Below are 16,335 nucleotides of genomic sequence, written 5' to 3'. Positions count from 1 at the left end.
ATGCTATGCTATGGCATAGCATTGAACAGTGTATGTAATCAAAAGATTGCATGGTATAGTACCCTATAGGGGCTAAAGGAAAAAGTAAAAAGTGTAAAAAAAACAAGAAAAAAAAGTTAATAAATGTGAATAAGCCCCTCCTTTAATAAAAGTTTGAATCACCCCCCCCCCATTTCCTATTTTTTAAATAAAATTATGTAATAAAAAAAAAGGAGATTTTTTGTACTCACCATAAAATCTCTTTCTCGTAGCCTTCATTGGGGGACACCTATACTGATGGGTATATGCTCGTTCCACTAGGAGGTGCTGACACTAGGAAAAAAAAGTCGGCTCCTCCCTGGCAGGATACACCCGCCCACTGGAAGTGAGGTAATCAGTTTTGTCACAAAGCGGTAGAAGAAGCCAACAAAGACATGTGTCCGAAGGAACCTGGAAAAGAATCACGGATAAAAAACTAAAAAAAGATCATCAGGACAAAAAATTAAGATATGGGTGGGTGCGGTGTCATCCAATGAAGGCTGCGAGAAAGATTTTGCGGTGAGTACAAAAAAAATCTCCTTTTCTCGGTCGCTCTTCATTGGGGGACACCTATACTGATGGGATGTACCAAAGCAGTCCCTTAGGGTGGGAATAACAACCACTAGAGAAAGGGAATCAGTCCAGAGACCGAACCCAATCGTCTGTAAGGTCTGTGGATGAGACCCCAGGCCAGAACCAGCTCCTGGAAGATCCCCCGTCCATATAGATGGACTAGGAGGCTTCCAAAAGGAAGGGACCGTCCTTTGCAGAGACGAAACCTATGGTTCATATAGAGAGAGACAAGAAAAAGTCAATTAGGAAGCCAGATGGGCCAGAACCATCCTGGAAGGAAGCAGGAAATCATCCCCAGGGAATGCAGAACCAAACAGAGGGCTAGCCTGGCTGGGAAACAAAAATAGAAAAAGGGCACAACAAGAGAACCCCATCCAGGGTCGACCAATTCAAGAGAACTTGGCGGAAAGGAGCCAGGGAGAGCAGCATATGCCTGAATAGAAGGCGAGCACAAAAGGTGGAGACCAGAAAACCACTGGAAAAAAAAGAAAGAATGGCTCAAAATGGATCAAGAGAGGCTTGGTGCATAAGATCAATGACCTGAACATCTGGAGACCCAAAACCCCAGTCCCAAGGGCCCGCCGTGAGCACCGGGAAGGTGAAATCAGCTCGACTGGTGTAATTCAGATGACCGGAACACCCTCCATCTCGGGAGTACATGGACCCCGAAGGAGGAGACGAAATGTAATAATAGCCAAAAAAAGGAATAGAACGCCCTGAAAAAGAGCATTCTGGAACACCGGAGAGATAGACATGGGAACGGGAGGTTCCTGAGTCACTTGGAAGAAGTACACGGAAGGAAAAACAGCCAAAAAGGAGCAGAAGACCCTGAAAAGGAGCATCCCGGAACCCAGAGTGACTGACATGGTAATCGGAGGTTCCTGTATCTCCTGGAAGACTCACACCTGAAGGGTACGTAAACCAAACGGCCGAGAAATGATCCGGGAGACAGACTTCCGTGTCAAGACAAGAAGAAGTGCGGTACAGAAAGACCACCCCACAATGGAATGGAGAAGTCTGGGCAGGAGAGCTACACATGCCCGAGACCTTAACTACCACTAAGGCCCAAAGAACCAGGATGGCCAACCTAAAAAAGAGAAGGCACGCCATAGCAGTCTAGGATAGTGTCCTAGACAAGGAGACTAACCAGAGTTGGACCCCAGCGGACCAGAGCACTCCGAAGCAACATCTTGTCAGGACAGGAACGGAGGGAAAACAAAAGGGGGACCCAGCAGGGACTCCCAGGGTCTGGGCACAGGAAGGTCACTCTAGAAGACTGTGGTGTCAGTGTAGCACAATAGACACTGACAAGGGAAGGATGAACATACCCTTCCAACCTCCAGGTGCTGGCTGTTGGCGAGAAAGGGTTAACAGTACATAACTCTATGTCGGTGCCCCTTCATCGCATATGGGAGAACAGTGAGCGCCATGCTCCTGACTCCCCCACCTGAAAAAGGGAAACAAAAATGGAAGAAAAACTAAACAGCCCTTACAAGAAAATAATAATAAAGACCAGGTATCGGGAGCTCCAGACCTGTGTCTTGCCTCCTACTGACACTAAGCTAAAACTGATTACATCACTTCCAGTGGGTGGGTATATACTGCCAGGGAGGAGCAGACTTTTTTTTCCTAGTGTCAGTGCCTCCTAGTGGCAAGAGCATATACCCATCAGTATAGGTGTCCTCCAATGAAGAGCAACCGAGAAAATAAAAATAATCATATGTGGTACCGCCGCACACGTAAATGTCCGAACTATTAAAATATAAGGTTAGATAAACCACACAGTTGATGACGTACACGGAAAAAAAATACCAAAGTCCAAAATTGTGCATATTTGATCACTTCATATACCATCAAAAAATGAATAAAAAAAAAGTCCCATAAATAATGGTACCAATAAAAATAGTAGTAGTAAAATAAAATAAAACCTACATAAATTGTGTATCTTTGTAACCGTATGGACCTACAGAATAAAGCTAAGGTGTCATATTTACCGAAAAGTGCACTGTGTGGAAGCCCTTAAAAGTTGCAAAATTTGGTTTTATTTTTATTTCACTCCGCAAATAATTTTTGTTTTGTTTCCCCACAGATTAGGTTATAAAATAAGTGATGTCATTACAAAGTACAATTGGTGACACAAAAAACAATCCCTTATATGGGTCTGTAGGTGCAAAATTGAATGTGTTATGATTTTTAGAAGGGGAGGAGGAAACGTGCAAAAATGAAAATTGGTCCTTAAAGTGTACCTGTCATTTACAAAAACTTTTTATATAATGTAGATAATACCATTATATGTATATTTGTAATATACATTGGTTAAGAAAAGTGTATATAATTAGGTGAATGCTCTCTCTGTAGCTATTGCCTGTGTGTCTCTATGAGTAGTCCAAATACAGGAAGTGAGGACAGGACAAGCGGGGCTCTGTGCAGGCTCCTGGCTTGTCAATCATCTTCATGTGTGAGCCCATAGCATGTCACAGAGCCTCACTGCACAAAGTGTACAGAGCCCCGCTTGTCCACCTACACTTCCTATATTTGGACTCCTCAAAGACACACAGGCAATAGCTGCAGGGACAAAAATATACATATTTTTAACCAATGTATATTACAAATATACATATAATGGTATTATCTACATTATATAAAAAGTTTCTGTTGATGACAGGTACACTTTAACCCCTTAAGAATATGCGCTGTAAATGTACAGCGCTGCCAAGAAGTACTTAGTGCACAACGCCGTACATATAGGGCGCAGCTTTTCTGGATCACCGCGTCTCCGGACACGGTGATCGGAACGGGATGACTGCTGATATCTATCAGCAACCATCCCGGCATATCGCACAGGGGGTCCTGAGACCCCCCTCATGTCGGCGATCGCGGCAAATCACCGGTCAATTCAGACCTGCGATTTTCCGCTATTCCGGGTCAATCGGGTCTCTGGCGACCCGGAGAAAAAGGGTGAATGGGGCTGTCCGAGACAGCCCCATTCACCCATACCCAGCAGGAGTGAGGTGGCATGGGTGCTGCCTCACGATCACGTGACTGATCAGTCGGAACGACCGACCAATCACAGACCTGCTGGGTGGTGATCGGGATGGCGATCGGAGCTCGGCGGGGTCTTCTACCTTGCCCTGGTCCGGCCTGGGTCCCCTCAGGATCGGTGGCGGCGCCAGGAGCAGCAGGATCGGTACCTGTGGCCGGATATAGCGGCGCCAGGATACATCAGGAGGTGAGGCCTGTTCACCTCCTACTGTTGCTTAGCTACAACTGGCAGCATGCAAAGCCAAAGGGAATGCTGGGAGTTGTAGTTTTGCAAAAATTGTGCATTCACTGATGCATAACTACAACTCCCAGCAAGCACAGACTACCAAAAGGGCATGCTTGGAGTTGTAGCAGTGTGCCTCCAGCTGTTGCAAAACTACAACTCTCAGCATGCCCTTTGACTGTCAATGCATGCTGATTGTTGCAGTTTTGCAACAGCTGGAGACACATTGAGTTTGTTATCTAACTGTTTCGCAACCAGTGTGCCTCCAGCTGTTGCAAAAATACAACTCCCAGCATGCACTGAGAGACTGTACATGCTGGGAGTTGTAGTTTAGCAACAGCTGGAGGCACACTGGTTGCAAAACACTGAGTTAAGTAACAAACGATCAGTGTTTCGCAACCAATGTGCCTCCAGCTGTTGAATAAATACAACTCCCAGCATGTATGGTCTGTCTGTTCATGCTGGGAGTTGTAGTTTTGCAACAGCTGGAGGTTTGCCCCCCCCCCCCAAGTGAATGTACAGGGTTTACCGCAAGTTTTCTGCTGCAAGTTTGAGATGCGGCAAATTTTCCGCCACTGCTCAAACTCACTGTAAACCCAACCGTGTGAATGTATCCTAAAACACGACACTACACCTACACCAAATAAAAAGTTAAACACTACATGTACACATACCCCTACACAGTCTCTCCCCCCCACCCCCAATTAAAAAAAAAAGTTTTGTACGGCACTGTTTCCAAAACAGAGCCTCCAGCTGTTGAAAAACAACAACTCCCAGTATTGCCAGACAGCCTCTGACTGTCCAGGCATGCTGGGAGTTTTGCAACAGCTGGAGACACCCTGTTTGGGAAACACTGCCGTGGGGTATTTTTGTGGCGGATTCAAATCCACAAATTAGGTCTCAAATGAGCATGGCGCTCTCTCACTTCGGAGCCCTATCGTATTTCAAGAAAACAGTTTAGGGCCACATATGGGGTATCTCCGTACTCTGGAGAAATTGCGTTACAAATTTAGGGGGGCTTTTTTCCTTTTACCCCTTATGAAAAGGTAAAGTTGGGGTCTACACCAGCATGTTAGTGTAAAAAAAAAATATATATATATGTTTTACACTAACATGCTGGTGTTGCCCCATACTTTTAATTTTCACAAGTGGTAAAAGGAAAAAAAAAGACCCCCAAAATTTGTAACGCAATTTCTCCTAAAAACGGAAATACCCCATATGTGGGCGTAAAATGTTCTGTGGACACACAACAAGGCTCAGGAGTGAGAGCGCACTATGTACATTTGAGGTCTAAATTTGTGATTTGCACAGAAAAATGCTAAATTTTCAAATTTTTTATGAAATTTTGGGATTTTTCACCAAGAAAGGATGCAAGTAACAATGAATATTTACCACTATGTTAAAGTAAAATATATCACGAAAAAACAATCTCGGAATCAGAATAATCGTTAAAAGCATCCCAGAGTTATTAATGCATAAAGTGATAGTTGTCAGAATTGCAAAAAAGGGCTGCGTCCTTAAGGTGAAAAAGGGCTCAGTCCTTAAGGGGTTAAGGTGAAAATGGACTGAGTCCTTAAAGGAAATCTGTCATCAGCATCACCCGCACTAAGCCTGTTACACAGGTTTGTAGTGCGGGTGATGCTGATTAAAACGCTATGTACCTTATTAAAAACCGAGCAGTGGATGTTTAGAAATCTTTATATTTACTTACCTGTCAATCACAGGCTTGGGGCTCAGTTACGTCAGCAGGACTCGGGACTCGGAAGCGGGACTGTGATCTAAAGTTTTTACAAGTGCGCATACGCTGGTCAACGCTAGCGTAAACTCGGAAGCGGGACTCGGCCGGCCATTGATGTAAAGTTTACTGTGATCTAAAGTTTTTACAAGTGCGCATGCGCGGGTTAACGCTAGTGTAAACCCGCGCATGCGCACTTGTAAAAACTTTAGATCCCGCTGACGTAACTGAGCCCCAAGCCTGTGATTGACAGGTAAGTAAATATAAAGATTTCTAAACATCCACTGCTCGGTTTTTAATAAGATACATAGCGTTTTAATCAGCATCACCCGCACTACAAGCCTGTGTAACAGGCTTAGTGCGGGTGATGCTGATGACAGATAAATAAATCAGTTTTTTGCTGTAATATTTGTCCCTTTATCCTTTCGGTTGGTGGGAAGAGCCTCCAACACTATAAGAGATTTTATATATATATATATATATATATATATATATATATATATATATATATATATATATATATATATATAGGAATATGCAAATCAGCTCATTACATCACCTTTTCAGGCGATGTTCCCTAGTATCAGCTTAGCTCAAGTTACGGAATATAAAAAGCTAATCGGGATTAATGCCAAGCCAGAACTCTCTCTCCAGAAGGAAAGAGTACCCATCTGCAGACAGCTGTTTCGGGGTGCTTGCCCCTCGTCAGTACTTGCCCCCCCCCCCCCCCCCCCCCCGAAATAGCTGTCTGCAGATGGGTACTCTTTCCTTCTGGAGAGAGAGTTCTGGCTTGGCATTAATTCCGATTAGCTTTTTATATTCTGTAACTGGAGTTAAGCTGATACCAGGGAAATTCGCCTGAAAAGGTGATGTAATGATCTGATTTGCATATTCCCCTACCCAGAATGCCTGCGGAGTGCTTAGTGGCCCTTGAAAGCTCTGTCACACCAGGAGTGGTGAACTCTCCCTGAGTTACATACTCATCCCGTTATATATATATATATATATATATATATATATATATATATATATATATATATATATATATACATACATACATACATAAACACACACATATATATGGGAGACAAAGCTAAAGTGATGATATGAAAATATATCAAAACATAATACGGTAAGCTGATGGCCAGCTGAAAAGTTTCATATTAAAGTGATGATAACAGAAGGATGATAGGAGTGCTGCACGATATCCTCAGGAGTAATAAGTAATGTGTAACATACACAGAGAGTTATGTGGTGCGTCATCGTGCTATAGAGACATCCCCAGTGAACACAACTCACATGAATTAACTGGACAAGAACCGGCTCCAAATTGCAGAACAGCGCTCTGGCCTCCACATAAAAACTGAGCTGTTGTTCAAAGTCACGCCCAAAGGAGACCTGAGGATTAAAGAGAACGTCAGTGCCAGGTCTGGTGTAGCTCGGACAGCATTAGAACCTATTACAACTATGATAGTAAAGAATGTCCACAAGAGAACAAAACGTATTTCCGCAGCTGGCACAATTTAAATAGTATTTGTAATAAGATTTAAATCAATGCTGATCTGGTCGCCAATAGAGAGAGAGTCCTAAATGACAGTATCCCCTGGCATATGTGTGTTCTAAAGCCTCACTAATTCTCAATAATATTATATCAGGACCAAGGGAATTTTTTTTTTTTTAAAGATACATAAAATCTCACTAGTAATTACCTTTCCGGGAGCTTATGAGACTCCGCACCACGTACTGATACACTTCTGAACTGGAATAACATCCTTCCTGGGTAGAATCTTAGTGGTCTTAATGGTTTCCCAACCAGGGTGCCTCCAGCTGTTGCAAAACTACAACTCCCAGAATGCCCGGACAGCCATCGGCTGTCCGGGCATGCTGGGAGTTGTAGTTTTGCAACAGCTGGAGGCACCCTGGTTGGGAAACACTGATAGAGACATTACATAAATGTCCATATTGGTATTCATAGAATGTAATACACTGGATATGCTTCAGAAGATCTGACATATAATCCATGAGGAAATCCACACCAATTGCTGCAGATTTTGTAGCAGATTTGCCGGTGCCCAAAAAAATTGGGCAGATTGGGGGAGATTTATTAAAACCTGTGTAGAAGAGTGGTGCAGTTGTCCACATCAACCAATCAGAATGCTTCTTTAATTTTTAAACGGCCTCTGAACAATAAAAGAAGAAATCTGATAGGTTGCTATGGGCAACTACACCACATTTCCTTTACACAGGTTTTGATAAATCTCCAAGTGGAACTCCTGTGGAACTCATAGGGGAAATCTGCAATAATTCAACATTATTTGACATACTGAAAAAACAAAAATCCAAACTACAGGTCAATTTCTGCGAGGAAAATTTCCAGTGAGGGAATGAGAAGCGTTAGTGCTCTTTCACACTAGAAAATTTCCACATTCTGCTTGCAGCAGACTCAAAGTAATCTCAATGGGACTCTGCTTCTCAGGTCACACTTCTGATGTGCAATCTACTGGTGGAATCCCAAAAAAAGGCACTGCGCTGTAGTGAAAGGGACGGCACTTACTGTGCTTTCTACATTGCCATGGACATTAAGCGCGAATTTCAGAGAAGGCTGCTTTCCCCATGGAAATTCCAGATAAAATTCTCAGCAATCTTTGCAGCTACTGTGGACTTTCCACCCACAAATCCGGATGGAAAAATCCCCCAAAAATTCTGTTACCGTATTTTTCCCCGTATAAGACGCACCTTTTCTTCCCCAAAACTGGGGGGGGGGGGGAGGAGTTGGTGCGTCTTATACGGCGAATACACATTAAAACCCTGTCCTATCGCGGCGGTCCCTGCGGTAATCAATGGCCGGGACCCGCGGCTAATACAGGACATCGCCGATCGCGGTGATGCCCTGTATTAACCCTTCAGACGTGGCGATCAAAGCTGACCGCCGCGTCTGAAGGGAAAGTGACACTAACCCGGCTGCACCAGGAGGGACCTTACAGGCCTCCTCTGTGTCTGCTCCGTGCCGGAATCTCCTGCTTGGCCGGCGCTCTCCTTCGTCGTCATCACGTCGTCGTGCACGCCTTCCATCCAATAGGAGCGGCGTGCGTAGCGGCGACGATACCGGGCAGCAGAGACATTCCAGAGCGACGGGGACACCCCGTTGACGCGGCGACAGCGATGGAGGGAGACATCCGGGGCAGTGGTGACTAGCGGTGAAGGGTCCGGAACGGCGGGGACACGTGAGCATTACCTCCTATACCAGTGGTCTTCAACCTGCGGACCTCCAGATTTTGCAAAACTACAACTCCCAGCATGCCCAGACAGCCAATGGCTGTCCGGGCATGCTGGGAGTTGTAGTTTTGCAACATCTGGAGGTCCGTAGGTTGAAGATCACTGTCCCATACTTTACATTGTATTCTAGATTTTCCTCCTTTAAAATTGGGTGCGTCTTATATGCCGGAGCGTCCTATATGGCGAAAAAGGAGATTTTTTATTACTTACCATAAAATCTCTTTCTCGAAGGATCCATTGGGGGACACAGACCATGGGTGTATGCTGCTGTCTCTAGGAGGTATGACACTATGGCAACAAGAAAAGTCGGCTCCTCCCAGCAGCATATACCCGCCTCCAAGCCCTGAGCTAATCAGTTTTAGTTCCAAAGCAATAGGAGAGGACCGACAGGTCGAGAAGAAAACACGAACTGTCCGAGAACCAGAGAAATATATATATATATATATAACTGGACTCGCCCTCGGACAGAGAACCAAAGAGAAACCCAAAAGGGCGGGAGCTGTGTCCCCCAATGGATCCTTCGAGAAAGAGATTTTACTGTAAGTAATAAAAAAATCTCCTTTTCTCTATCGGCTCCATTGGGGGACAAAGACCATGGGACGTACCAAAGTCGTCCCTTGTGTGGGAAGAAGAAAACCCGGTTAGGCGGACTGCTGAACCACTGCCGCCTGCAGCACCTTCAGGCCCAGACCAGCATTAGCCGATGCTAAGGTATGAACCCGGTAAAAACCTTGAGAAAGTATGCAAGGATGACCAGGTAGCTGCTTGCAGATCTGCAAGGCCGAGGCCTTGTTCTGGAGAGCTCAAGAAGCCCCAACAGAACGGATAGAATGAGCCAAAACCCTGAAGGGAGGGATCTTCCCCCTACAGTGATAGACTTCCAAAATAGCAGACCGGATCCACTGAAAAATGGTGGCCTTGGAAGCAGGTTGTCCCTTGCAACGACCTTCCATAAGGACGAAAAAGGATCGCACTAACGAAAGGAAGCGGTGACCGAGAGGTAGGACCGAACGGCCCGCACCACAGCCGGATTGTGGAGTAAACACTCCTTGGGATGAGAAGGAGCGGAACAAAAGGACGGAAGGACGAAGTCCTCATTGAGATGAAAAGCCAAAACAACTTTAGGCAAAAAAGAAGGATCTGGCCGGAAAACGATCTTGTCCTGGTGAATCACCAGAAACTGAGAACGTCAGGAAAGAGCTGCCAATTCGGACACTCTCCGAATAGAGGAGATAGCTATACGAAACGCCACTTTCCAAGAAAGAAGGTGCAAGGACATCCAATCCCGACTGCAAGAAGAGAGAAGACGGGAAACCGAAAAGGTAACAGGACTCAAGACCTGAGCTTCACACCAACTAAAATAAGACCGGAGGGCTTGCCCCGAGCATGGTGCAAATGACTTGAGAAGAGAAACCGTGGCTCTCAAAACTGCGGTCTCGACCGCCACGCCGTCAAAGCAGAGACGGTAATAGGGGTGGCACAGCAGACCTAAGATAGGAGGTCTGGACGATAGGGAAGGCGCAATGTTAAGTTGTTCAGGAGCCTGACCATGACAACGTACCACGCCCGTCAGGCCCAGGCTGGGCCACTAGAATGGCGGAAACGTCCCACTGAGAGTTTCCTCAGGACCCCGAAAAAAGAAGAAAGGGGGGAAACAGATAAGGAAGGCAAAGCCCGACCGCCAAATAGACAAGGTAGGGCAAGGCTCGACCAAGAGAGAGGAACGCTTCAGTTGTGGCGAGACAAGCAGAGGTCCACGCCTGGAGCGCCCCAGGGGTTGCAGATCACCGCAAACGCCCCTGGATGTAGGGACCAGTGGCCTTGGATGATTGAGGACCGGCCGAGAAGCCCCACATCCCAGGGACTTCCAGACTGAAGATAACTGAGATGGCCGGAAAACGGAGTTCCACCCAGGAGGGAAATTCCCAAGAAGCAAGCAAAGAAAGAATTGCCCTAGGCCCCAAAATGTTGAAGGGGAAAAAGCTTCTCAGGGGGCCAAGACCCCAGACCGGGCGGTCCCTGAAAACAGCTCCCCAGCCTGACAGACTGGAAGGAATGGACAGGAAGGAGCACCGCAACGAACTAAAGCCCCAGGAAAGCGGTTGGGCTTGTCCCAAATGACCATCCAACCGAAGTGAGACAAGGTCTGGAGGTTGAGACTAAGACTGTCCAGGATCTGGGTCCTGCTGGAGCTCAGATCAGGAGGTAGTCCAAATAAGGAATCACGGAAACAACTGTTGTCCGTAAAAAGGCTATCACAGGCGCCAGGACATTGGTAAAGGTCCGCAGAGAAGTGGCCAGACCGAAATGGATAGCCACAATAGAAAATGACTGTCCGGAACTGCAGAGCGGAGGTACCGCTGATGACCGGGAAACAATGAGATGTGGAGGCAGGCATCCTTGATATCCACCGAGGAACGAAAACTCCCCTTGAACCATGGACGCCAGCACCGAACGGAGAGACTCCATTCGGGATGGGAACGCAAAATGCTGGCTGAAATACTCGAGAACCAAGACTGGGCGAACAGAAACGCCTTTCTTGGAGACCACAAAGAGGTTGGAATAAACCTCAAAAACGTTCCCCTGAAGCTGCATGTCCAGGTAACCCGGAGGGTAAGAGGCGACCCTACAGGCCGAGGAAGGCCTATGGGTGCCTGATGGGGCCGCCAAACAGCCAAAACGGACAGCCGACCTCCAGAAGGAATGGGATCGGAAAGAGGAGCCCTCTTCCCATGAAGGCGCCTGGCTGGACCCTTTGCTGGTACCCTTTGTTGGTACCAAAGGTCCGCAGAACCGGAAGGAGGACTTACGATGGAAAGCGGTTCTGTGAGTCTTACCAAAGGTAATAAAGAACTCTTTTTCCGCCCGTCGCCTCACTTTCTGAAGGTGGCGTCCTTCCAGGCTTAAAGCCACATGAAGGGACGGTGGCTACCAGGTAGCTTGTGGTAAAGGCAGCACAGTGGCTGCACATGGAAGCAGAAAACAGAAAAATCTCCGGCTGCGGAGCATCAGAGAGCTAGATTAAATAAATCCTCTGGAGGGATCTTGAAGACTACCCTGGCGGAGTTGGGAGACCATACTAAAAAGGGCCTTTTACACCCATGCAGAAGTAAAAGCAGGAAGAACCTGCTGCCTCAAAGGCAGAGATTGCCAAAGTAACCACCTTCATGTCCGCTGGATTCTTGAAGGCAGCTGCATCAGCCAACGGCTGGATAGGCGCCTTAGCGAGGCGGGAGACCGGCGGATCCACAGTTGGAGAGGAGGTCCACCGAGCAATGAGGTCCTTGGCGAAGGAATACCGCGCTTGAACCTTCTTCGTTTCCTGAAACTTCTTGTCAGGGTGACTTCATGCGGATACTCGCAGGGCGTAAAATTCAGCGTGAGAGCTGAAAGTCTTGAGTGCCAGTCGGGCATAAAGAAAGGAGACTTCTGTAGCCACGTCCGAAGTTCCTGGGTCCTTTACATGGAAGGTATCTCTTATGGCCGCAACCACTGAGTACACCACATCAGACACATCCGTGCGGTCCTCTGAGTCGGAGGCCGAATCAGAAACCTCATCCACAAGTTCTCCAGGTGAATGGGAACAAGGTGAGGCAGCCCTGGAAGAGGTCGGACACAATAAAAGGAAACTTCTGGATCATGTCCGAAGTTCCTGGGTCCTTTAGCTGAAAGGTGTCTCTTATGGCCACAACCAATGAGTACACCACATTAAGCACATTAATGTGGCCCTCTGAATCGGAGGCCAAATCAGAAACTTCTTCCACAAGTTCTCCAGGTGAATGGGAACGTGTGAGGCTGCCCTGGAAGAGAGAGCGACGGACCTGGTACGTGGGTCTGGAGAGCCATAGAGGCGACCCTGGGAGCATTCTCTAGAGGAGCGACGCTTGCTACAGGCCAGAGTAACAGGGCGATGCCTGCGAGGGAAGTGCCCATGCCTGCCAGAAGACTCGGGGGATGAGTCAGTGAGAGCGTCAGAATAGGGGGAGAGCGGGACCCTCCAGAGGGCCGGTGTAGAGAGGGCCTCTCCAAGGCAGTCACCACATAACGGGAGATCTGAGAGTCACCACATAACGGGAGACCTGAGCCAAGTCGGATATAGACTGGGAGAGGGAGGGAACCCAGGCTGGAGGGGCGGTCGAACCCACCGGGTCTAGAAGAACAACCGGGGTAGAGTAGCAGGGGGGTCTGGGGGAGCAGTGGAGCAGGCAGAACAAGTTGTTCAGCAGAACCAGACAGTTTAGAGTTACAGTATTAACAGATTAAAGGAGTGGCTAACACTCCAGTTAACTGTTTATAGGGAGGCCGTTCTAGGCCTCTCTCACCCAAGACTGTGTTCCATTTCACTGTGTTGCTGATACAGTCTGCTTATCTTACTGTTTCACATGCCTTGAGATCCCCATAGAGCACAATGGACCTTTTTTTAAATGTTTTTTCTAAATTAAAACACAACACTGTAACACTCTGTCCCACCCCGGGATCGAACCCGTGGTGGTCTCCAGGCTGTCAGAGAGGAGAAATGCTGGCCAATAGCAAGGGAGGGGCGTGTTAGGAGCAGGGGGCACCGCTGATTGGCCCCTGCCACCATTATCGCGCGCACAGCGCTGATTGGTGGACAGTTCGCGCCCTGAGAAGCTTCGGCGGCCCTGGATGGGCGGAGCAAAAGCGCAACAGGCCGCCGAAGTATTAACAAGAAGTCCCGTAATGGCGCCCGCTCCTTGCCCCGAGTGCACATGCGAATGCATGTGCGCTCGCGGGGAACTGAGCGAACTAGACACCGCCGGCAGCAGCAGCTGCTGAAAGTGAAAGTAAGCCGGCGCTCAGAGCGCCCGCATAGAAGAACGCCGTGGCTGTCAGCCACTTCAATGTAAAAAAACAGACACAGTCGTTTCCACACACACACACATATATATATATATATATATATATATATATATATATATATATGAATAAAGTGAAGTAAGCTGTGCCCTATCCTGCCACTGCTCACCCCAGTAATTAAGGACCCCCTGTCCAGGCCAGCCCCATTAGACCCATGAGAAAGGTGGGCCAATAACTGAGTGTCTCCAGATGTTGCAAATCTGCACCGAAGGAGAAAGGGAAATATACTCACCTCAGTCAGAAGAACTTACCTCATGAAGTCTTCTTATGAAGTCTTCAGCCAGCTTTTATCACCTGCATCATGCCGGGCTACCATGTGCGAGCGAGGCGAGCAGGGAGATAGGGTGACCCGGACCCATGAGGTACAAACCCAGGCGCTGACCGTTGGCGAGAGGGGGTGAACAGCGCATATACGCAATGTCTGTGCCCCCTTACTCGCAATGGGGAAACAGTGAGTTGCAGTTCCTGAGTCCCCACCTGAAAACAGGAAAGAAAATGGAATAAAAAAATCTAACACATCCCTAAATCTAGGAAAATAAAACATAAGACCTCGTCTGGAGAGAACTCCAGACCATGTCCACCTCCTTAGACACTAAGCTTAAAACTGATTAGCTCAGGGCCTGGAGGCGGGTATATCCTGCTGGGAGGAGCCGACTTTTCTTGTTGCCATAGTGTCATACCTCCTAGAGACAGCAGCATACACCCATGGTCTGTGTCCCCCAATGGAGCAGATAGAGAAAATACGGGTACATGTGAACTTACCCTTATAGGGGGGAAAAAAAATACATGCAAGGCTTTTTCAAGGCCGTGTGAATGCACCCTTAACAATGATCAGCAATTTATTTTAGAAATAGTTTGACAGACGGGATACACAGACATCTTTATTTACAAATCAAAATCCTTCAACGTATTAGTCTTCCCCACATAAAATGTATTAAATGGGTTATCCAGGATTATAAAAAAAAAGAGCTAATTTCTTGTAAAAATAACACCACACATCTCCTCAAGTTGGGTGTGGTATTGCAGTTCAATTCCATTGAAGTGAATAGAGCCAAGTAGTAATACTACAAACAACCTGGGGACAGGTGTGGTGCAGTTTCTGAAAGAAAGAAAAAAAAGCTCTGTTTTTCTGTTTCCTGATTCCCCCTTTTAACCCCTTAACGACGAAGGACGTAAATGTACGTCCTGGTGACATGGTACTTAACGCACCAGGACGTACATTTACGTCCTAAGCATAACTGCGGGCATCGGAGCGATGCCCGGATCATGCGCGGCAGGTCCCGGCTGTTGATTGCAGCCAGGGACCCGCCGGTAATGGCAGACACCCGCGATCCCGCGGATGTCCGCCATTAACCACTCAGATGCCATGATCAATACAGATCACGGCATCTGCAGCATCAAGGTCACTTAAATGGATGATCGAATCGCCCGCAGCGCTGCCGCGGCGATCCGATCATCCAGCACGGCAGCCGGAGGTCCCCTCACCTGCCTCCGCTGTCTTCCGGTAGTCTTCTGCTCTGATCTGCCTTCCTGCAGACCAGAGCAGAAGATGACCGATAACCCTGATCAGTGCTATGTCCTATACATAGCACTGAACAGGATTAGCAATCGAATGATTGCTATAAATAGTCCCCTATGGGGACTATTAAAGTGTAAAAATAAAAGTAAAAAAAGAAGTTAAAAAATTGTGAAAAACCCCCTCCCTCAATAAAAACGTAAATTGTCCTATTTTCCCTATTTCACCCCCAAAAAGTGTTAAAAAAATATTTTATATACATATTTGGTATCGCCACGTGCGTAAATATCTGAACTATTAAAATGTTAATGATACTGTACAGTGAACGGCGTGAAAGTAAAAAAAATAAAAAAATAAAGTCCAAAATAGCTGCTCTTTTATAGCATTTTTTCCCCAAAAAATTCATAAAAAATTTATTAAAAGTTTTATATAAGCAAATATGGTATCAATAAAAAGTTCAGATCACGGCGCAAAAAATTAGCCCTCATACCGCCGCTTATACGGAAAAATGAAAAAGTTATAGGTCTTCAAAAGAGGGGGATTTTAAACGCACTAATTTGGTTAAAAAGTTTGTGGTTTTTTGTTTTTTTTAAGCGCAACAGTAATAGAAAAGAATGTTATCATAGGTATCATTTTAATCGCATTGACCCAAAGAATAAATAACACGTCATTTTTACCGTAAATTGTACGGCGTGAAAATGAAACCTAAGAAAATTAACAAAATTGCAGTTTTCTTTTTAATTTCCCCACACAAATAGTATTTTTTTGGTTGCGCCATACATTTTATGGTAAAGTGAGTGATGGCATTACAACGGACAACTGGTCGCGCAAAAAACAAGCCCAAATACTAGTCTGTGGATGAAAACATAAAAGAGTTATGATTTTTTGAAGGCGAGGAGGAAAAAACAAAAACGTAAAAATACAATTGTCTGTGTCCTTAAGGCCCAAATGGGCTGCGTCCTTAAGGGGTTAAGCTACTTCAGAATGCACAAAAACTTTGCATACCATCCTTATGAATCCATTAATGAGGTGAGCCAGCATCCTCTTCTCATCATCCAGGGTCAGGGCACTAGA

At 46.4% G+C, this 16,335-nt stretch overlaps 1 protein-coding gene across 1 annotated transcript in view; it reads right to left on the bottom strand.

Moving 5' to 3' along the window:
- The window catches only part of VPS35L (VPS35 endosomal protein sorting factor like), a 169,770-nt gene that overhangs the window by 39,853 nt on the left and 113,582 nt on the right, over positions 1 to 16,335 (bottom strand). The window contains exons 23-24 of the mRNA XM_056535528.1: positions 16,267 to 16,330; positions 6,891 to 6,989 (exon numbers count right to left, since the gene is read on the bottom strand). Coding sequence (XP_056391503.1) covers positions 6,891 to 6,989; positions 16,267 to 16,330 — 163 coding nt within the window. The remainder of the gene's footprint in view (positions 1 to 6,890; positions 6,990 to 16,266; positions 16,331 to 16,335) is intronic.

This window comes from Hyla sarda, chromosome 8, assembly GCF_029499605.1.
Source record: "Hyla sarda isolate aHylSar1 chromosome 8, aHylSar1.hap1, whole genome shotgun sequence".
In the NCBI taxonomy this organism is placed as follows: domain Eukaryota; kingdom Metazoa; phylum Chordata; class Amphibia; order Anura; family Hylidae; genus Hyla; species Hyla sarda.
The sequence above is the reverse complement of the archived record's forward strand: the minus strand, read 5'-3'. Positions and strand labels throughout refer to the sequence as shown.